General features: G+C 37.1%; 2 protein-coding genes and 1 long non-coding RNA gene across 6 annotated transcripts in view; 1 reads left to right on the forward strand and 2 right to left on the reverse strand.

Moving 5' to 3' along the window:
* PDZK1 (PDZ domain containing 1) overlaps positions 1 to 6940 on the forward strand; it is a 37099-nt gene extending 30159 nt beyond the window's left edge. For both annotated transcript variants that reach the window (XM_032848180.1, XM_032848181.1), the window contains exons 8-9: positions 4481 to 4771; positions 6281 to 6940. In XM_032848180.1, the coding sequence (XP_032704071.1) occupies positions 4481 to 4771; positions 6281 to 6334 (345 nt within the window). In that variant the 3' untranslated portion in view covers positions 6335 to 6940. The remainder of the gene's footprint in view (positions 1 to 4480; positions 4772 to 6280) is intronic.
* A 407-nt stretch (positions 6941 to 7347) lies between these two features.
* The window catches only part of LOC116861539 (Golgi pH regulator), a 56466-nt gene continuing 40117 nt past the window's right edge, over positions 7348 to 23696 (reverse strand). For 2 of the 3 annotated variants that reach the window (XM_032848183.1, XM_032848184.1), the window contains exons 10-14: positions 23285 to 23377; positions 10820 to 10915; positions 9127 to 9216; positions 8134 to 8199; positions 7348 to 8012 (exon numbers count right to left, since the gene is read on the reverse strand). In XM_032848183.1, coding sequence (XP_032704074.1) covers positions 7806 to 8012; positions 8134 to 8199; positions 9127 to 9216; positions 10820 to 10915; positions 23285 to 23377 — 552 coding nt within the window. In that variant the 3' untranslated portion in view covers positions 7348 to 7805. The remainder of the gene's footprint in view (positions 8013 to 8133; positions 8200 to 9126; positions 9217 to 10819; positions 10916 to 23284; positions 23378 to 23696) is intronic. The other variant, XM_032848185.1, reaches the window with a different exon arrangement.
* Positions 11704 to 13425, reverse strand: LOC116861540. The gene is made up of 3 exons (XR_004381508.1): positions 12984 to 13425; positions 12602 to 12953; positions 11704 to 12382 (listed from the first exon to the last, which is right to left on the reverse strand). It is a non-coding gene; the product is annotated as an uncharacterized LOC116861540 (long non-coding RNA).

Raw genomic sequence — 23696 nt, forward strand, 5'->3', positions numbered from 1 at the left:
ATCATTGACCATATTCCCTATGCCGTACCTTTTACCTCATGATTTATTCATTCCATATTCTACCATTTTTGTGTGTGAGAAAGTGGTCATTCTCTTAGGTAGCTGTCCAGTTTTCATATGAACTTTTATTGAAGGAACTCTGTTCTCCAATGTATATTCTTCCCTCCTTTGTTGATTCATTCACCATATAAGTATGGGATCATTTCTGGGTTTCCTATTCTGTTCTATTGATCTACATGTCTATTTTTTGTGCCAATACTACTGTTTTGATTACTATAGCTTTGTAGTGTATCTTGAAATCTGGGATTGTGATATACCAGATTTTCTTCTCCCATCTCAAGAGTGCTTTGGCTATTTTGCTTTCTTTTGTGGTTCCCTACGAATTAGCATTATTTGTTCTATTTCTGTGAAAAATGCTGTTGGTATTTTGATAGGAACTGCACTGAATCTATAGATTGCTTTGGGTAGTTTGAACATTTTAACAATATTCTTCCAATCTATGAACATGAAATGTCTTTCCATTTGTTTTTGTCATCTTCAGTTTTTTTCATCAGTGTCTTTTAAGTGTTCAGAGTACAGGCCTTATACCTTCTTGGTTAAGTTTATTCCTAGGTATTTTACTCTTTTTGGTGCAATTGTAAATAGAATTGTTTTTCTTTTCTGCTACTTTATTAGTGTATAGTAACTTCTTTTTCTTTCTTTTTCTGCTACTTTATTAGTGTATAGTAACACAATTGATTTCTGTGTATTAATTTTATATCTTGTATCTTTACTGAATTCATTTATTCTAATTTTTTGGTGGAGTCTGTAGGGTTTTCTATGTATAGTATGTTATCTGCAAATAATAATAATTTTACTTTTTCCTTATCAATTTGGATGCCTTTATTGTCTGATTCTTACAGCTAGGTCTTCCAGTGTTATGCTGGGTAAAAGTGGCAAGAGGGAACATTGTCCAATTTATTGGCTTCTAAATTTTCATAATAGTTTCTTATAATCCTTTTTATTTCTATGGTGTTGGTTGTGACTTCTTTTGTTTCTCATTTTGAGTTCTTTTTTTTCTTGATGAATCTGCCTAAAGGTATACAGTTTTGTTTATATTTAAGAGAACCAGCTCTTGATTTCATTGACCTTTTATATATATATATATAGATAGATAGATAAATAATTTTTTTTTGTCTCTATTTCCACTCAGATCTTTTTCTTTCTTTGACTAACTTTGGACTTTGTTCTTTTTCTACCTCTTTTGGATATAAGGTTAAAGTGAAATGTTCCCGTTTCTTGAGGTAGGGCAGTATCTCCATAAGCTTCTTAGAACTGCTTTTACTGAATCCCAAAGACTGAATTGTGTTTTGTCTCCATATATATTTTTTTAATTTTTAAAAAAGATTTTATTTATTTATTTGACAGAGAGAGATCACAAGTAGGCAGAGAGGCAGGCGGGGGCGGGGGCAGGCTCCCCACTGAGCAGAGAGCCTGATGCGGAGCTTGATCCCAGGACCCTGAGACCATGATCTGAGCCGAAGGCAGAGGCTTAACTCATTGAGCCACCCAGATGCCCCATCTCCATGTATTTCTTTTATTTTCTCCTTGATTTCTTGGTTGACCCATTGTTTAGTAGTACGCTATTTGTGTTCTTTTTAGATTTTTTCTTGTGATATCTAGTTTCATACTGTTGTGGTTGGAAAAGATGCAGGATATGATTTCAGTCTTAAATTTATTAAGACTTGTTTTGTGGCCTAACATGAGATCCTAGGGAATGTTCAATGTGTACTTGAAAATAACATGTATTTAGTTATTTATTTTTATTTTGTATTTAGCTATTTTGGATAGAATGTTCTGTATATACTTGTGAAGTCTATCTGGGCTAATGTGTGGTTCAGAGTCACCATTTCCTTTTTAATTTCTGTCTGGATGACATATCCATTGATGTAGGTGAAGCGTTAAAGTCACCTATGATTATTGTATTACTGTCAGTTTCTTGCTTTATATCTATTAATAATTGCTTTATGTATTCTGGTACTCCTGTGTTGGGTGCATACATATTTATGATTGTTGTGTTGGACTGTTCGTTTATCATTAGATAGTATCCTTTTCTCTAGCTACTGTCTTTGTTTTAAAGTCTATTTTATCTAATGTAAGCATTGCTACCTTGGCTTTATTTTTGGCTTCGATTTGCATGGTGTGTTTTCTAGTCTGTCACTTTTAGCCTGTGTCTTTAGGCCTGAAGTGTGTCTCTTATAGGCAGCCTATAAATCAGTCTTGTATATTAAGTTGATGGTTAATTTCAAACTTTTTTTTTTTTTTTTTGAGAGCAAGTGAGAGCACACAAACAAGCACAGGGGAAAGAGGGGCAGAGGGAGAGACAGAATCCTAAGCAGGATCCATGCCCTGTGTGGAACCTGATGCAGGGGGATTGATCTCACAGCCAAGATCATAACCTAAGCCAAAATCAAGAATCAGATGCTTAACCAACTGAGACACCCAGGTTTCCCGAATTCAAATACATTCTAAAAGCCATACATTTTTATTCCTTTCCCTCCACATTTAGTGCATGTCTTATTTTACATATTTTTATTTTGCAAATCTTACTTTTTTAAAAAGATATGATTGGTTTTACTACTTTTGTGTTTCAACCTTCATACTAGGTTTCTACTACCTTTACTATATTTTTGCTTTTGTTGGTGAAATTTTTTCCTTTCATAATTTTCTTCTAGTTATGGCCTTTCTTTTCCACTTGGAGAGGCCCTACATTTCTTGTAAGGCTGATTTAGGGGTTTTGACTTCTTTAACTTTTGTCTGGGAAACTCTTGCCTTTGATTCTGAAAATAATCTTGCTGGGTAGAACATTCTTGCATGTAGGTTTTTTCCTTTCAGCCCTTTGCAGGCCAAAGGGGGAGTGGGATTATATATATAATCCCAAAGTTTCTACTGAAAAATCAGTTGACAGCCTTTATGAGATTTCCCTTGTATGTAGCTAGTTGCGTTCCTCTTGCTGCTTTTAGGATTCTCTATCTTTAATATCTTTGACATTTAAATTAGGGCTCATCTTGCTTGGGATTCTCCTGGACGTCTGTCTCCTTCCCCAGTTTAGAGAAGTTTTTAATTATTTCTTCAAATAAGCTTTCTGTCCCTTTCCCTCTTCTCCTTCTAGGGTCCTTATGACATGAATGTTACCATGCTTGATGTTGTCCCAGAGATTCCTTAATCTAATCTCAATTAAAATTTTTTTCTTTTTGTTGTTCAGCTTGGGTGCTTAACTGTTTTTCCAGATCACTGATCTGTTCTGTATCATCTGCTGATTCCCTCTAGTGTTTTTAAAATTTCAGTTATTATAAAAACCAATCAGAGATAAAGAATATATTTTCTATTTCTTTAAGTTCTCACTGAATTCATTTACTCTTAAGTCTGGTGAGCATCTTTATGACCATGACTCTGAACTCTTTTTCAGGTTTGTTGCTTATCTCCGTTTTGTTCTGTTCTTAGGTTTTGTCTTATTTTTTCATTTGGAGCATATTCCTCTGTCTCATTTTGACTCACTTTTGGTTTGTTTCTATGAATTAGACAAACCTTTACCTCTCCCTGTCTTAAAGAAGTAATCTTGTGTAAAAATGTCCCCAGTGTAGACTGTGTGTACCTAGTGGCTTTGGGTGGAGCCAGCTCTGGTGGCATGGCTGAAGCAGGCATGGGCTGGGGTGATCTTGGGGTGCCTATGCCATGACTGCTTTGGTGAGACAGCTGAGGGTGTCTTGGTGTGTGCTATAATGGGCCCACCTTGAGCTGGTGTGGGCTAGGGTCCAGGGTTTGCTGTGGTGGCAGAATGGCTAGAGCACCTGGACCCTGGGCCTGTCTTACACTGTCAAGGTGCAGAGGGAATGTAAACAGTGGTATTTGCTAGTACCTGTGACCTGGAGAGCTTCAGCAGTTTCCCTACCATTTGGAGGATGCTCCAGGGTTAATAAAATGGTTCCCTTCATAGCCTCGTTGCTCTTTAAACTGCTCTTTTTTTCCCCCTGTGCCCCAGGTCTGGGGAATCTGTGTGCAGATTCCTCCGTGCTCTCCCTCCCTACTGCAGTTTGTAGTGTCAAGGGCGAGGGTTTCATCATTACTGTCTCCATCTCTCCTGCTGTCCTCTCTGTGATCCTTTTTTTTTTTTTTTTGTGCCGAAGCTGCTCAATCAGCCCTCAGTTCTTCAGGAGGAATTGCTATTTATGTAGGTGTAGATTTGGTGTCTGTAGGAGGAGGTGAGTTCAGAGTCTCCTAGTGCTGTCATTCTGGAGCCCTCTTCCCATGGTACTCATTTGAGTATGGAAGTTGGAGCTTTCAAAAGCAGAAAAGCATCAGAGCACCTTTCTTCTATATCTCAGGGAGAAATAACATGGTTAAGTATACATTTTCAAGCTCCTCTCTCCTCTGAAGGGAAGCTAATCTAACATTCCTTTATCCACGTTTGGAAGTAGTAATTGAGAACCTCTTTTCACAGGTACAGAAGGGCAGCCCCGCTGAGCTGGCAGGGCTGGAGGATGAGGATATCATCATCGAAGTGAATGGAGTGAACGTGGTGGATGAACCCTATGAGAAAGTGGTAGAAAGAATCCAGAGCAGTGGGAAGAATGTCACATTCTTAGTCTGTGGAAAGAAGGCCTATGAATATTTCCAGGCTAAGAAAATCCCTATTGTTTCCTCCATGGCTGATCCACTGGATGCCCCCACTGATTCCAAAGAAGAAACACCGGCAGAACCAGAGCATGACTCACACATGGCAAAAGAACGAGTGAGTGAGGGTAGAATTCTTTCAGTGATGTAAACTATCAGGGAATGATAAAGTCCTTAATAAGTACACTTCAGATCTATGTTTACCACAGATTTCCTAGAATACTAGAAAATTACAAAGGTAACAAGTAAAATTATTTTGGTGTAGAGGAAGTGGTAGGAGGACAAGCTGCTTTTTCATAGCATGGAGTTGACAGTAACTCCCCAGATAAAAATCAGTAAATAAAAGTTTATCAAAATTATAATGGAACCACCAGAAGAACCTGAATCAGACTATGTATAAATTCTGGTTCTGCCACTTAACAGCCTTGCAAATGGATTTATTTGCTCTTGCTTCACTTTTCCTACCTGTAAGCCAAGGACGACTTGTTGGATTATTATTAGGATTATATTAACTAAGACTATTTTTAAAAATTACTAATTTTTAATTTTTTAAATTTAAAATCAATTAACATATTGTATTAGTTTCAGAGGCAGAGTTTAGTGATTCATCAGTTGTGTATAACACCCAGTGCTCATCGCATTAAGTGCCTTCCCTAATGCCTGTTACCGAGTTACTCCATCCCTCTACCCACCTCCTCTCTGGCAGCCCTGTTTGTTTCCTATTAACTAAGATTATTAAAGTGCTTCAAACAGTGCCTAGTTAATAATGGTAAGCATAAAATGCATGGTTTTAAAGATAATTGGTAGGTATTTGTGTTTTATTAATAGGGAGGAATAAGCATTACTCTGTATTTGTATTAAAATCCTTGGTAAGTCTATTTTTGTCCATGTTCATAGAACTGTATGGCAAAGCCAAGACTCTAAAAATTTTATATCATTCTTCTTTCCATTAAATTCTATTCCATTTACATTAATTTTTACGGATTGGTCATAAATACTATTTATTAATGAATACACACTTAGTTTGGGGTGCTATAATAAAATACCATAGACTGGTGGCTTATGAACAACACACATTTCTTTTTCTGAAGGACAAATTTGGTGTCTGGGAAGGCCCTCTTCAAGGTATAGGCAGCCAATTTCCTGCTATGTCCTCACATAGGGGATAGGGAGGGGGGGGTGGTTCTTTACAAGGCATTAATCCCAATCACAAGGGCTCTGCCCTCATGACCTAATCACCTCCCAAAGGTCTTACCTCTTAATATCATCACCTCACCTTAGGATTAGTATTTCAATATATGAATTTTGGGGAGATACATTCAGACCACAGCACACACCATAGCCACTGACCTTGCATTCTTGGTTGCTTAACAAAGAAAGCATTCTATGTGTCTTTAAAAATTTTTATATTTCCATAGCAAGTCAATAATAGGCCTGTGCTAGCTTTATAGAAAAGATATACAGATATTAAGAAATGTTAGTGTCAAACAGCAAGCTGGAAACAAAGCCAAGTGTAAAATTCAGGTTACCTGGCTTCTAGTGAGTGACTCCACTCCCTGCCTTAAGTCATGCAACTGTTGCCATTCACGCTCTCGCACTTACAGATCTTTTGTTTTCTTTTGCACAGGCGTACAGTACAGCCTCACATTCTTCTTCCAATTCTGAAGATACAGAGATGTGATGAGAGCAAGTAAAGGCTTTGACCGACAGCTGTTTCTGGGTATTTAGTAGGAATCCTTTCCTGAAGAATGAGCTGCCACCCATTTACTGTTTCTGTTAGAGAGAAACTCCTCTGGGAACCGGTTCATCATGTGGGACTGTCTTCTGTTGTCATTTGTCTCGGGGGTGACTACTGCAATAGATGGCTTATTTATGGTCAACTTAAGGCAGGGACCAGATTCTTTTCATGTGATCTCTTTCAAGCTTCAGCTTCACTACATTTCTCTGTATGACGATTATCTCTTAATTTTATAGGCTCCCTGAGCACTAAAGATGATTCATAAATCTGTATATGTGAGAGCTGCTACAAAGTTTTGAGCAGATAAGCCTATTAAAACTATGCTTTTGTAAGAATGCTGTGGTTGCTAAAATAGATGCCATTAAGAATGCCTTTAGAGTATACTGGAATCTTCTCTGTTAGCTGATAAAACCTTAATAGTGCTTTTGTTTTTGGTAAACTTGCTTTTACACTTTAACCTTCATTTTACCTCTAGAAACCCAAAACATAATAAAATTCGGAGTAAGATCTTAGAGACTTCCTGGTAATAAAACTCAGGATTTCTTTAAATTGCATTTCTCAATGTTCTATAAACTTTCCTGCATTTTCCTTTCACAGATGGAGGAAGTAGGGGCTAGGATAGGAAAATGACTTTTTCCATTTAAGAGTTATTCATGGTTTTACCCCACAGCATGAGGGACAGATGGAAAGGAAAAAAAAATATGAGACATCGTCACCAAATTGAATGTACGGTAATTCACTCTCAAATAATACTAACTTAAGAGATCAGTAAAGATAATATACCTGAACGCTCTCAGTAGAATCTATTTCAGTAGCACACTGTCCCATCCCCAGACAAGAACAGAGAACCCGCTGGTTATTTTAAGGGGACAGGGTCTGGCATGGGGATGCCAACCATGTTAGCTTGCACAAGCCCACTGCACCAAGCTATCCTTGAGAAAATGAAGCTAAGGCCAAAGGGTTACAATCTGATTTTAATGATAGTCAATCTCAAGGGAAAGCCATGTGAGTCTTGAACAGAAATTCTGGGAGCCTCCTCCCTGAGAGCCTTGAACAGTTATTCTGGGTGTTTGGCCCAGCTACCTGAGACTTCCCCTTATCCCAGAGTTCCAGTGTATTCCCCCCACCTAGTTTCTTGGCTCTTTTCCACCCCCTTCCTCCCTGTGTTGCACCAGCCTCAGACCTATGTGGGATGCTCTCAGCTGAGTGCTAGCTGGTTTACTTCAGGCTCTCATGTTCTTGCTAATGCTACTCATGATCACAGTATCCACAGAGGAGGAAGGCATAAGCTGAAGTAGAATATGCTACCTCAGCAGTTTGTTTAAGAAACATTAGGCCCTGGTCCCCTCCATTTTTTCTCTTATATCCAAATTCTGACACCACTGGCCTGTAGCAGTCTGTAATAGGCATGAGTTCAAGGTGCCATATGCTTCTCTGGTGCCTGTTTGTGAGCCAAATAGAGGAACAGTATGCTGGAGAGAGCACTGACCAGGAAGATCACATCAAACCAACGGTGATAGAAGTTGAACTGCAGCTCTCCGAGGACTTCGGTGATTATGGTGCGGTATTCCAGAGGCATGCTCATTCGGATCAGTAGCACGGAGGAGACAAAGTACATCCCCTGTAAGTCAATCCGGAAGTCACTCTGAGTACAGTGAGGGACCAAAGGGAATTGTTGAAATACTGAGAAGTACTTCCGGTACTTTACAGTTGTGAGGATAAAACTGGGTCATCAAACTTACCATTATCTGTGCTAATAGCAGGACAATGACGTTGGAGGACTTACTGCTAGAGATGGCATAAAAGAACTGTCAAGAAAGGGAGAAAAACTTAGGCAGTGCTGCTAGATTCTTGGGTCAAGAACGTTAAGTAGCAACAGTTAACATTTAATGAGAAGTGCCTCTTCCCCTTAGCAATCCAGTACAGAAAACTGATATGATTAATGCTGTTAAGAAGAGAGACAGATTGAGAGCGAAGGATCCAGCTACGGTGTCCCCAGAGGGAGGGTTGGTGGTTTTAAGAATTACATTATGACCCGGAAGGATTCCAACTGCTATCAAATTTTTCAGAAACTACGTGATACATATGACTGTCAGATCACTATAAAACATTCAAACGGATACTCTAGGCCACCCCAAGCCCTTGTAATTATTACTAGCCTCCTGAGCTCTTTCCAAAATTGTGCTAGATACCTGGAGAGCCCTTCTCTTCTCTCTTCCTAACCTCTACACTCCTTTCATTCAAACAACTCTTGGATCTTGGGGTTCCTTATACCTCTTCAAGAGAAAACTTACCTTCTGCCTCCATAAAACCTTTCTATGTTGATCAGAAAATAGTCAGACATTCTGTTTCTCCTACTTACATGTCCTCCTTATAAGTGACTCTCAAAGTTACTCTAACATCAAACAACTATCTTGTTCATCCATTCCAAGTATCTCTGGAGCTCCTACCATGTGCCGGTTTCTACTCCTAGATTCTGGTGCCATATCAGTGAACAAAACAGGCCGTGAACTCATTCTGTGACCTTTCGTACATGTACTCTTCTGACTGCTGTATAAGTCCATCACCATCGTTTTATTGAGCAGTTTCACTTTAAAAAAATTTTATTGTACGTATTTTAAATATTTGTGACTGTTTAAGTTCTCCGAAGGCAGAAATCTTAATTAGGTAAAATTTTCTCATGTTGCCACATGAAATGTCGCAAATAATACTTTAAACTCCGTGCTATAACTTACCTTGGTAAGAGTGATCAGTAAACCTCTGATAGATGTGACGATGATTATTCCAACCAGAATGAAGGAAATGTGCTGAGACCAGAACTTCACCTGCCACCATAAAAGGAAGGAAAAGTACGAGTGAAATCTCTGTTGAGAGACATGTGAATGCTATTCTTCTGATGCATTCTGATCTCCTATGTGACTGAGAGGGAACTTCATTAGGCCCTGCCTGATTTTAAAAAAGGAAGAATGCAGTGGATATCTTCATAAGCAGACTTAAAACTTAGGATGGCAGCAAGCAAGTGCAGTGGTGATGAAAATAACACCAGTCAAAGAAACACAGATGGAACTAATACACAGCTTCCATGTGTTAAAAAGCACAAATTAAAAGGAAATTAAATAGTAGCTAAAATTTTTTTAACATTTGTGAATGTAGTCCCCTGATCACCCAAAACTTAAAGAAAATTTTCTTTTTATAATGGAAGAATATGTAAATAATCTCAGCTATTGGTCTAGGAAATAGTTGCCCTTCACTTGATATTACCTTTTTCTCCTCTTGGTTTGCTTCAAAGTAGGAAGGCAGCTTTGGGACCCTGTGCTTGATTCGGGTCTGAAAATTATCTGTGGGGGAACTGTTATTACTAACATCTAAAAGATGTTATTCAGAATTCTGAAGTGTGGCGTATACAGATGGATTACAGATGAAATAGACACCACAGCAACAAGCCTCAGAAAGTGCTGATGAGGAAGAACACTTCTAATAATTGAGCCTAGTAAAAATTTTAAAAGAGGAAAAAAACACATGTGGCAATAGTGAAGCCTATTTTGTGGTATAATGTATAAACTACTTGGAGGAAAGATAACCATGCTCCCTCACATGAAAAAGTTTACACTGTTGATCTATCATCAAAAAATGGGTACTCTGAGTTGTTCGTCAAGGACTGGAGCTCAGTTTGCTCTGGTTTACTTTCATTTTATCCAGTTACTCGGAGCATGTATAGCTGAGGCGGATGGCTGGGGGGAGCGTGTGGTGTGCCACTAGATTGACAGCATAGTTACATGGCCCTCAGAGGGACTAAGAGGATTCTGGTCTTACTATCACATCAAAGTGCTAATCAGCTGGAATCACTGGCCATTTATACATATATACACACATAGATTTAGAAAACATATTCTATAAATGAAGACATTAAAAAATTGGGACAAGAGTGTGTTTAATGATAGTGGTATTATAAAACAGGTAGAAAGAGGATTAAAACTGCACAAGTTTCAGTTACCATCTTTAGCTCAAAGTCCACATTAACTAATTGGTAGTTTTTTTTAACAGCAGACATAATTTCACTTCTAACATGGAACACTAATTGGTAGTTAATTTTCTACTAGAGGAATCAAAGGTGAGTTTTGGATTTGATGATGTCATGTATCGCAGAAAGAAGTATCCAATATTTGGTGGGGAGTACCTGGGGAGGGGTAGTTGGCTACAGAAAAGCAGAGGAGGAACTACAGAAATAATCAGCATCTAAGATAATAAGTACCAGCCATCACTTATGGTTTTATGTCCTTCACAAATCTGCCATATGAGTATGTCAAAAAACAGGGGAGAGTGGGAAGAACAAAGGCAGAATAAGAAAGGAATTAGAATCTTAACAATTGTAATTTATAGCAGATACAATTGAAATGTCTCAAACCAGGATCTTGGTACAACTCTTACATCAAACTGGATCCCCAGATAATTCACAGTGATCTCGATGCCTCTTGTGACAGGATCAGTTTTCCCAACTCGGTCAAAAACAATATTAATTGTTGCCTGCAAAGACATGGACCTTTATATTAGAGCATCTCAATAATCACTATTTCAAAAAGTGACACAAAATAATTAATATAACATGTCTTACAGGTGGGTGTTCCTAAAAAAATGCAGTACTGGTCTCAATCTAAATCACATATAAGACATTTATCTTGGCTACTCAACAGGCAAAAAAAGTTATCTACCCTATCTTTCTTTTCTGTAAAGAATAAAAGGAAAAAAGGCTATGGCATAGACATCTTAATTTCACAGAAGTTACAAAGGTAACATCTGGTGGATAAAGTCTGAGTAAGAGAATCAAGAATTCCAGGGTCATTCACTCTGATTATTTTCTGAATGTTCTAAGAGCAATCCCTATAATGAAAAGAGAGTTAGAGCTAACAAACCAACAACAGATGAGACAGAATTGTGAAAAATACCCAATTAATCCAAAAGAAGGCACAACAAAGAAAAATGAAAAAAAGAACAGATGGGACAAATAAAAAACATGTAACAACACAGTTGTTTTAAATCCAACCATATTAATAATTGCATTAAATGTAAACAGTCTAAACCAGGAGCTGGGAGACTCTGACACTGCAATGATAGTAGTCACAGATTATGTGTAGATGAATGGGCCTGGCTGCGTTAAAAAAAACCTTTATTTACAACGGCAGGTGTTGGCTGGATTTGGCCTATGAGCTGCAGATGGCTGAATCCTGGTCTAAACATGCCAATTAAATGGCAGAGACTTTAAGACCTGTAAGACTGGTTAAAGAAATAGAACCAACTATATGTTGCTTACAAAAAACCCACTTTAAATATAAAGATACAAATAGGTTAAAAGTAAAAGAATGGAAAAAGATACATTATGCTAATGCTAATCAAGAGAAAACTGTAAGGTCTATGCTAATATAAAAGTAGACTGCATAGTAAAAAATATTGCCAGGGATGAAAACGGTAATTTCAGAATGAAAAAAGGATCATTTCAACAAGGAGTATATAATGACCCTAAAGATGCAAGTACCAAATAATAGAGCTTTAAAATACATGAAGCAGGGGTGTCAGAAGATGGTGCAGTAGGAGGATCCTGACCTCATCTTGTCTCACAAGCACATCAAGATAATAGCTACCTCTGTGCAGCTCTGAAAATCACCTGAAAACCGGCAGAACAGACCTTCCACAGTTAACTGTTGAGAGGAAGCTACACTGAAAAGGGTAGGAGGGGCTGAGTCACACCTGGGAACCAAACTCCCTGTGAGACTAACCATAGACAGGAGGGACACCACAAGCCCAGGGAAGCAGAGAGGATCAGACCCCATGCAAGGCACTCTAGGCAGTGGAGTGATGAGTTTCCAATAACATCTGGCTTTGAAAACCAGGGGGGATTAACTTTAGGAGCTTTTAAAATCAGCAGGGCTTAAGTCCAGGTACTTTTAAAATTAGCAGGGCTTAATTCTGGGAGAGCCAGAGGCAATCAAAAACCACCTGCTCTTTTTTTTTTTTTTTTTTTTAAAGATTTTATTTATTTATTTGACAGACAGAGATCACAAGTAGGCAGAGAGGCAGGCAGAGAGAGAGAGAAGCAGGCTCCCCGCTGAGCAGAGAGCCCGACGCGGGACTCGATCCCAGGACCCCGAGATCATGACCTGAGCCGAAGGCAGAGGCCTCAACCCACTGAGCCACCCAGGCGCCCTCAAAAACCACCTGCTCTTAAAGAGCTAGAATAAATAATGGCCTGAGAGACAGCACAGAAACAGTAGTTTGAAAAGTGCTTGGGTATATAAAAGATATTCATTTACTAATCTCACCATGTGCTGGAGGGCCAGGGAGTCTTCTCTTCAGGAGACTTCCAGAACAAAAGTGCTGGTGGGCACCATTTCTCTTCTCCTCCCCCAGCCTAGAAAGCCAGACACTTGTGGGAACTAGCACTAATACTCTCTACATATCTTCCTAGTGCCCTGTCCCAACTTTCACCTGGGGACATGCCTGCCTCAGCAGGTGGTCCTTCAAAACCACTCCTGCCCCACCACACCCTGCAAACAGCCTCAGCAGGGACCTATACCCTGTAAGCAGCCTGAGCAGGGACCCATACCACTCTAAAAGTGACTGCAGCCCTGGAGAGAGAGTGAGATAACCCTACATATCAGTGTGTCCACAGTTCCAACAGCTGAGCCTCTCAGTTGGCTATGTATGGACTAAACCTTGCCCAGTATGTCCACAGCAGGCAAAGCAGGTCACTGTAGCCAACTAAGGCAAATGCAACTCAGCCACAACAGTAGAGTGTATGTTGCCCACATAGAGACCCTCTTGGAGCACCTGGTTCTAGTGCTTGGGGGCACTGCACTACAGGGCACTATAGGACCTAGACACAAGGTCACTACTTTCAAGACCAGGAATCATAGCTGACCCCTAATACAGAGAAACGAACAGAGAGCTAGACAGAATGAGGAGATAGAGGAATATGTCCTAAATGAAAGAACAGGACAAAATCACAGCAGGAGATCTAATGAAATGGAGATAAGCAATATGTTTGGATAAAGAATTCAAAGTAATGGACATAAAGATACTCAATGGACTTGAGAAAAAAATGGATGAATTTAATGAGAACTTCAATAACAATATAAAAATGAACCAGTCAAAGGTGAAGAATTCAGTAGCTAAAATTGAAAAAAACATACTAGAGGCAATCAACAATAGATTAGAGAATGCAGAATGGATCAGCAATTTGGAAGACAGAGTAATGGAAAGCAATCATGCTGCACAGCAAAAAGAAAAAAGAAAAATAATGAAAGGGAACAGGTTAAAGGAACTCAGCAACACCATCAAGTGTTATAACATCCACACTATAGGCATCCCAGAAGAAGAAAAGAGAGAGAAGGGGACAAAAATTTATAAGAAATACTAACTGAAAACTTCTCTAATCTGGAGAAGGAAACAGGTATCCAAATCCAGGAAGCACAGAGACCCCCTAAAAAGATTAACACAAAGAGGTCCATACCAAGATATGTAATAATTAAAATGGCAGAAAATAATGACAAATAGAGAATTTTATTTTTGAGAGAGAGCGAGAGCACGCACAAGCAGGGGTTGGGGTCAGGGAGAGGGAGTGAAAACTCAAGCTGAGTTGGGGACCTCAATGTGGGGCTCAATTTCAAAACCCTGAAATCACGACCTGAGCCAAAATCAAGAGTTGGATGCTTAGCTGAGTAAGCCACCTAGCTGCCTCTAAAGCGAGAATTTTAAAAACAGCAAGAGAAAAAAACAAGTTACCATGAGGGAACCCTATAGTTATTAGTTGATTTTATACCATAGCTATTAGTTGAAAGTTATTAGTTGATTTTATACTAGAAACTTTGCAGGCCAGAAGAGGGTGGCAGGATATATTCAAGTACTGCAAGGAAGACCTGCAACCAAGAATACTCTACAAGGCAGTTATCATTCAGAATAAAAGAGAGATAAAGTTTCCCAGACAAAAGTTCAAGGATTTAATCACAACTAAACCAGCCCTATAAGAAATGTAGGGGTGCCTGGGTGGCTCAGAGGGTTAGGCCTCTGCCTTGGGCTCAGGTCATGGACTCAGGGTCCTGGGATCAAGCCCCGCATTGGTCTCTCTGCTTGGTGGGGAGCCTGCTTCCCCCTCTCTCTCTGCCTGCCTCTCTGCCTACTTGTGATCTCTCTCACTTCGTCAAATAAATAAATAAAATGTTTAAAAAAAAAGAAAAAGAAATGTAAATGGAAATTATTTGAGTGGAAAGAAAAGGCCATAATTATAAGAAAGTTATGAAAGGAAAAAATTTCATAGGTAAAAGTAAACATAAAGGGAGAAGTTGACAATAATACAATGTAATAACAGGTAACTGTAACATTCCACTTACAACAGTGTAGATCATTCAGACAGAAATCAGTAAGGAACCAGTGGCTTGAACAACACATTAGAACAGATGGACTTAACAGATACATACTGAACATTCCATCAAAAAACCACTGCATACACATTCTTTTCAAGTCCATGTTGAACATTCCCCAGAACAGATCACAACTTAGGCCAGAAAACAAGTCTCAATAAATTTAGTAAGACTGAAATCACATCATGCATCTTTTCTAATCACAATGGTAGGACACTAAAACTCAATCACAAGAAAAAAATCTAAAAAGAATACCAATACATGGGAGCTAAATAACATGCTACTAAACAATGAATGGGTCAATCAAGAAATCAAGGAGGAAATAAAAAAATACATGGAGACAAATGAAAATGAAAATATAATGGTTCAAAGTCTTTGAGATGCAGTAAAAGCCATTCTAAGAGGGAATTCTTTTTTTTTTTTTTTAAGATTTTATTTATTTGACAGAGATCACAAGTAGGCAGACAGGCAGGCAGAGAGAGAGGAGGAAGCAGGCTCTCTCCTGAGCAGAGAGCCTGATGTGGGGCTCGATCCCAGGAACCTGAGATCATGACCAGAGCCGAAGGCAGAGGCTTTAACTCACTGAGCCACCCAGGCGCCCCTAAGAGGGAATTCCATAGCAACAAAGGCTTAACTCAATAAACAAGAAAAATCTCAAGTAAACAACCTAACTGTACACCTAGAAAAGCTAGAGAAAGACCAAAGCCCAAAGCTAGTAGAGGGAAAAAGTAATAAAATCAGAGCAGAAATAAATGAAAGAGAGAAAAAAGGATCAATGAAACTAGAACCTGTTTCTCTGAAAAGATCAAGAAAATTTGTAAATCTGTAGCCAGACTCATTAAGAAAAAGACTCAAATAAAATCAGAAATAAAGGAGAAGTAACAACCGACACCACAGAAATACAAAGGATTATAAGAGACTATTATGAAAAATTGTATGTCAACAAACTGGACAACCTAGGAGATACAGATTCTTAGAAACATAATCTTCTAAAACCGAATCAGGAAGAAATAGAAAATCTGAACACAGCAATTACCAGTAATGAAATGGAATCAGTAATAATAAAAAAAAAAAACTTCCCAAAACAGAAGTCCAGGATCAGATGACTTCACAGGTAAATTCTACCAAATATTTAACAAAGAGTTAATACCAAAGAGGTGAAAGACCTATACTCTGAAAACTGTAAAACACTGATGAAAGAAACTGAAGCTGAATCAAACAAATGGAAAGACATTCCATGCTTGTACATAAACTAATGTAACATTGTGTATCAGGTCTACCAAAATAAAGAAAGAAGAGTTAATATCTACTCTTCTCAAATGATTAAAAAAATTTTTACTGAGTTATTTTAGAGAGAGGGGTGGGGAGGAAGGGACAAGAGGAGGGAAAGAATCTCAAGCAGAACTCCACACTGAGCACTGAGCCTGATGCGGGGGTCGATCTCACGACCCATGAGATCATGACCTGAGCCAAAACCAAGTCGGCTGCTCAACCAACTGAGCCACCCAGGTACCCCTCTCCCAAAATGATTAAAAAAAAAAAAAAATAGAAGAGGAAGGAAACTTCCAAATTCTTTCTACAAGGCCAACATTTCCCTGATACCAAAACCAGACAGACATTACCAAAAAAAGAAAACTTTAAGCCAATATTTCTGATGTACATGAATGCAAAATTCCTTAAGAAAATTATCAAACTGAAAAAAAAATTTAGCTAACTGAATTCAATAATACATTAAAAAAAATGTTCACCACAATCAAGTAGAATTTATTCCAGGAATACAGGGTAATTCAATATTCTCAAATCAAACACAATAAACCACATCAACAAAATAAAGTATAAAAACCATATGCTCATCTAAATAGATGCAGAAAAAGCATTTGACAAAATACAACATCCATTCATGATAAAGTGGATTTAGAGGGAACAAAGTGGGTTTAACGAAAGACATGTCAGCATAATAAAGGCCATATATGAAAAATGTTCACTGGTGAAAATAAGCATCACACTCATTTGTGAAAAACTGAGAGCTCTTCCTCTAAGATCAGGAAGAAGACATGGACATTCACTCTTACCACTTTTATTCAACATAATACTGAAAGTCCTAGTTGCAGCAGTCAGACAAGGAAAAAAAAACAGCATTCAGAATGACAAGGATGTTAAACTTGCTATTTGCAGATAACATGATAATATAGAAAAACCTAGAAACTCCACCAAAAACTATTAGAACTGATAAATGAATTCAGTAAAGTTGTAGGATACAAAATTAATATACAAAAATCAGTTGCACTTCTACATACTAATAACTAAATACCAGAAATTAAGAAAACAATCCCATTTACAACTGCACCAAAAAGATGATCTAAGAACAAACTTACCCTAGGAGGTGAAAGACCGATTACCCTAAAAACTATAAAATACTGAGAGAAATTGAAGGCAAACATGAACAAATGGAAAGATACTCTGTTCTCATGGCCTGGAAGAATTAATATTGATAAAAATGTCCATACCACCGAAAGCAATCTACAGATTCCATACAATCCCTACCTAATTACCCATAGCATTTTTCACAGAACTAGAATGAATAACCCTAAAATTTGTATGGAGCCACAAAAGACCCCAAATAGCCAAAACAATCTTGAAAAAGAACAAAGCTGGAAGTCTCATAGTCCTGGAGTTCAAGATATACTTTAAAGGTGTAGTGACCAAAACAGTATGGGACTGGCATAAAAGCAGACATAGAGATCAATGGAACAGAACAGAAAAATACATGCTCAGGTAATCCCACTACTGGGTATTTACTAAAAGAATATGAAAACACTAATTTGAAAAGCTCTATGCACCCCTATGTTTACAACAGCATTATTTACAATAGCTGAGATATAGAGGCAACACAAGGGTTCACTGATAGTTGAACGCATAAAAAGATGTGGTGCATATATGCAATGGAACATTACTCAGCTATAAAAAAGAATGTGAGCTTGCCATTTTAACAGTGTTAAAGGGTACTATGCTAACTGAAATAAGTCAGACAAGGAAAGACAACACATGATTTCACTTATAAACAGGATCTTAAAAACAAAACAAATGAACAAAGAAACAAGCAAACAGACTCTTAAATACAGAGAACAAACTGGTCAGAGGGGAAGTGAGTAAAAGGATGGGTGCAATGGATAAAGTGGATTAAGAGGCACAAACTTTCAGTCATGGAGATGAAATGTACAGCACAGAGAATAGTCAATATTAAAATAACACTGTATGGTGACAGATGGTGACTACACTTATAGTGAGCCCTCTGTAATGTATAGAATTGTTGAATCACTATGCTGTACACCTGAAATTAACATTGTATATTAATTATAGTTGGGTAAAAAAAATATACAAAGCAAAAACTGACAGAACTAAAAAGACAAATCCACAACAATGGTTTGAAATTTCATCACTGATGAAACAACTGATAAATCAGAAAATTAAAAAGGATATAGAAAACTTTAACAATACTATCAACTAATTTGACCTAATTGACATTTATACAACATTCCAGCCAACAGGAGCAGAAAACAAATCTCAAAAAATTTGAAGAAATTTAAATCATACTAAATCTGTTCTCAGATCACATGGAATTAAATTAGAAATCAATTATAGAGGGAAATTCAGAAGATCCCCAAATATTTAATAACATACTTCTAAATAATCCATGAGTCAAAGAAGAAAAATGAGAATTATTTTGAACTGAATGAAATAAAAATACAACACATCAGAAACGTTATATTTTGTGAGATGCTTAGCAAGAAATCTATAGCATGAAAACAACTATATTAAAAGTTTTGAATCAATGAGCTTGTACTTTACAAAATTAGAAAGACCCAAAACAAGCAGAAGAAGACAAATTATAAGGATCAGAGCAGAAATTGATAAAATAGAACACAGAGAAACAATATAGAAAATCAATTAATCCAAAAGCTGGTTCTTTGAAGCGTTCAATAAAATTGATAAACCTTGATCCAGACTGATCTGAAAAAAAAAAGACAAGACACAAATTACCGATATCAAGAATGAGATACCACTTCAGCCACCAGGATGACTCTAATAAAAAGATAAATAAGTGCTGGTGAGGCTGTGGAGAAATGACAACTGTTACACTGCCAGTGGGAATGTAAACAGGTGCAGCTGCTTGGGAAAAGAGTCTGGCAGACTGGCAGTTTATCAAAAGGTTAAACAAACAGGTAGCATATGACCCAGCAATTTTGCTTTCACAGGCATGCACCTAAGGGAAATGAAAACATATTATCCCCATACAAATTTATCAAAAAATGCTCACAACAGCATTATTTATAATGGCCAAAAAGTGGAAACCACCCAAATGCTTCTCAACTAATGGATGGATAAATAAAATGTGGTATATCTATATAATGGAAAGAATGTTATTCATCTATAGAAAGGAATGAAGTGTTGCTAGAGGCTACAATATAGATGAATCTTAAAAACATTTACTAAGAAGCCAATCACAAAAGACCACATGTTGTGTGATTCAATGTACATGAAATGTCCAGAATAGAAAATCTATAGAGACATAAAATAGATTAGTGCCTGCCTAAGGCTAGAGAAGAAATAAGGAATAACTGCTAATGAGTATGGGATTTCTTTTGGGGTGACATTATTGTGTGCACAACTCTGTGAATATATTAAAAACCACCAAACTATACATGAAATGGGTTATTTTGTATGTGACTATCTCAATAAAGGTGTTATACAAAAAGGAGAGGGGTGATATCACTACAGATTTTATAGATATTGAAAGGATACTAAGGGAATATTAAGAGCAATTTTATGCAAATAAATCTGACTTCAATAAAAATGGACAAATTCCTTGAAAAACAGAAACTACAAAAGCTCACTCAAGAAATATATAACCTGAATAAACCTTATAGTCTATTAAAGAAACTAAATCTGTAGTTAAATGATTTTCCTGCAAAGAAGACTCTAGGTCTAGATGCCTTCACTGGTGAATTCCACCAAATGTTTAAGAAAGAAATTATAATAATTCCACATAAACTCTTCCACTAATTGGAAGAGGAAGAAATCCTTCTCAACCTCTAAGGTTATTCTGACACCAAAGCCAAAGACATTACAAAAAAACTATACTCTGATATTTCTCATTAACACTGATGCAAAAATTCTTAAGAAAATAATATTAAGTTAAATCCAACAACATACACCATGGCCAAGTAAGGTTTATTATAGGAATTCAAGGCCAGTTTAATATTAAAAAATTAACCAATGTAACTCACTATACCAGCTGAATAAAAAGGAAAAGTCATGTGCTCTTCTCAAAAGATGCAGAAATAGCATTTGACAAAAATCAAACACACTTTCATGATTAAAAACACTCAATAAACTATGAGTAGGAGTAACTTCCTCAACCTGCTAAATGGAGTCTAGGAAAAGCCAACCGCTAATACCATATTTAACAAGATCAGGATGACTGCTCTTACCACTTCTGTTTAATTTTGTACAGGGGTTTTGGTCAGTGCAATAAGGCTAAAGGAGGAGAAGAAAGAAGAAAGATGGGATAGGACAGAAAAGGAAGGGAAAGAAAGGGAAGAAATAAAAGGCATCCAGATAGGAAACATGGAAGTAAAACCCTTCATTTGCAGAGATCTGATTGTCTACGTAGAAAAAATCCTATGAAATCTATGAAAAGCTCTTAGAATAACGGGATTTAGCAAGGTTGTGGAATATAAGAATCAACTGTGTATCTATATACTAGTAACATTCAGGATCTGAAATTATAAAAACAGTCCTATTTATAATAGCATCAAAAATATTAAATAGTTAAGATAAATCTAATGAAAGATATAAAAGATCTATACACTAAAACCTAAATATCTTTGAGTGAAACTAAAGAAGATCTACATAAATGAAGAGTTACACTGTGCTCATCAAATGCAAGACTCGATATTAAGATGTCACTTCTCTTCAAACTGATCTGAAGATTTGACATTCTAATACGTATTTCAGCAAGTATTTTGTATTCAGCAGCATTAAAAAGCAGCTTCTAAAATTCATATGGAAAAGCAAAGACACAGAATGGCCAAAACAAGTTTAAATAAGAAGAAAGAGTACTTAAATGATTTGATTTCAAGACTTATTTCGGGGTGCCTGGGTGGCTCAGTGGGTTAAAGCCTCTGTCTTCGGCTCAGGTCATGATCCCAGGGTTCTGGGATCGAGCCCCGCATCGGGCTCTCTGCTTGGCAGGGAGACTGCTTCCCCTTCTCTCCCTGCCTGCCTCTCCGCCTACTTGTAATCTCTGTCTGTCAAATAAATAAATAAAATCTTAAAAAAAAAAAAGACTTATTTCAAGACAGAGTGGTATTGGCATAAATAAAGGGAGACATACATAACAGTAGGAAAGAACAGAGTACAGATACAGACCCACCCATATGCGGGCAATTAGGTTTTGACAAAATTGCAAAGACAACTGAATGAGAAAGGATAATCTTTTCAGCAAATGGTGCCAGAACAAGTGGATATCTATATGAAAAAAATGAACTCAGATCCACATTCCAACACTGTCTGAGGAAATTAACTACAGATGGATCATGTGCTGAAATGTAAAAATCTCAAACTATAAAATTTATAGAGTAAAAAAAATCTTGGTGACCTTGGGTTAGCCAAGATTTCTTAGGTACAACACAAAATGACAAGCTAAGCTAGTGACTGGGAGAGAATATCTGAAAATCACATATTTGATAAAGGGTTTCCAGAATATAGTGAAAACCTTGCAAAACCCAATGAAAAGAAATCCTAGTTTAAAAACTGGGCAACAAATCTGAATAGCTCTATCTTCCTCCTCCCTCCAAAATATACAGGTGGCAAATCAGCACATCAAAAGTTGTTTAGCACCATTAGGCATTAGGGAAATGCAAATTAAGCAATCAGTATCAGCTTACATCTACTAGAATGTCTAAAATTTAAAATACTGACTACAAAATGTGAGCAAGGATGTGGAGTAAATGAAACTCTCAGACAATGCAGGTGGGGATGTAAAATGGTACAACCTCCTTTGGAAAAGTTTATCCATTTCTTCAAAGGTTTAACATCCATCTGCCATGTGACCTAGCCATGCTATACCGAAGTGTTTTCTCCTAAGAGGAAAGACAGCACATGTCCACATAGAAACCTGTATACAAATGTTCATAAGCAGCTTTACTTGTAATATCGCCAAACTAGAAACAAATACCCATCAGCAGGTGAAAAGATAAACAAAATGTGGTATAATCATACAACAGAATACTACTCAGCCATGAGAAGGAATAAACTACTGATCGCACGATAACATGAATGAAACGTAAGATAATTCTGCTGAGTAGAAGTTGTCAGAAAAAGGGTATCTACTCTAAGATTTCATTTATATAAAGTTCTAGAAAATATAAACTAATGTATAATGAAAGCAGATTGGTGGTTGACTGGGGATGAATGCAAGAGACATTATAAGGGGACACAAGAAACTTTTTGGAAGTGATGGATGGATATGGTCACTATCTTAAGGGTGGTGACAGTTGTTGCAACAGGTGTACACATCTGTCAAAACTTACCCAACTATACCCTTAAAATATGTGCAGTTTATTAAACGTCAATAAAGCTGTTAAAAAAGGATATACTCCCTTAAAGTCTACAACTCAGGAAAAACTTTTTAGTAGCTTAGCTAACTGAACATACTATCTTCATTTATCTTCTCCCACTGTATGAATTAAGATTTAAATATTGTTCTCTGAATAGGTATTGACATCAATTTATTATAATATTAGATCTATTAAAATCCAGAATCTTTCATTCATCTATAGTGGCCAAAATTAACAAGCTGATAAAGCTCTTCTTTATGCAAACACAGCCCCCGGAGAGTCACAGAACCAGAAAGTCCAATTAGTCTTTTCTGTAATCACACTGAAACCCATGAATATCTACAGATGAGTCATAAGAAGAGTACATAAAATGAAGATAAAGAATAGAGCATTAAGAGAAAGCCACAAAAGAATGAGAGCTATAAGCATCTAAAATGAATTTATTTCCAGAAATATAAATGTTTTACTTAAAGAACTTAGATTGAACTTTTTAAGGTATATATAGATTACTAAAAAGGAGAGTTAACTTCTGTTCTGAGCTAAAGATAGGGATTGTGTCACATAGATATACTCAAGGGTAGTACGGAAAACGGAGTATAAAATAAGAAATTTCTGTATTCCCTTCATATAGTTTATAAACTATATCTTATTAATGATTTCTGAATGAAGAAAAATGCAATGTCTAGGTAACCTAAAAAAGAGAGGGGGAGGAGTCAGGCTCAAGGATGTGAAAGACAGCATTCTGTGTTGACTTGATTGGATTTGGAATTTAGTTTAGTGCCTCAGTCAAACTCACTTTTCTCTCTGCCATTAGCAGGGAAAATAACCTCAACCCTAACAGCCAAAACTAATATACTTACCATGAAAATTTTCCAAACACAGTAAATAGAGAAAAAGTAACCCAGAAAATTAAAGTATTTCCCTTTGAAAGTTTTGGAATATTCTATTCTCTCCTGAGGGAAAACAAACAACAAAACACTGTTAGTCTCAGCAAAATGTAAACTAATACTCAACCAAAACATTCCTGCTTCTATGAAATTACTGTTTTGCCGGAGTGAAAAACCCACACATGATATTAATCTTAAAATAATACTAGTAGGCAACATTTATTGAATGCTAACTTTAAGCCTGAAGTTGGGAAAAACACCTTACATACATTATCTACTTTAATTTTTATAGCAACTGTGATATGTTCTATTATCTTAATAGTACACATGAGAAAACTAAGGCTTACAGGGGTTGGATAACTTGCCCAAGGTCACACAGCTAGTG

This window comes from Lontra canadensis, unplaced genomic scaffold, assembly GCF_010015895.1.
Source record: "Lontra canadensis isolate GAN:19392208 unplaced genomic scaffold, GSC_riverotter_1.0 scaffold200, whole genome shotgun sequence".
NCBI classification, from domain to species: Eukaryota; Metazoa; Chordata; class Mammalia; order Carnivora; family Mustelidae; genus Lontra; species Lontra canadensis.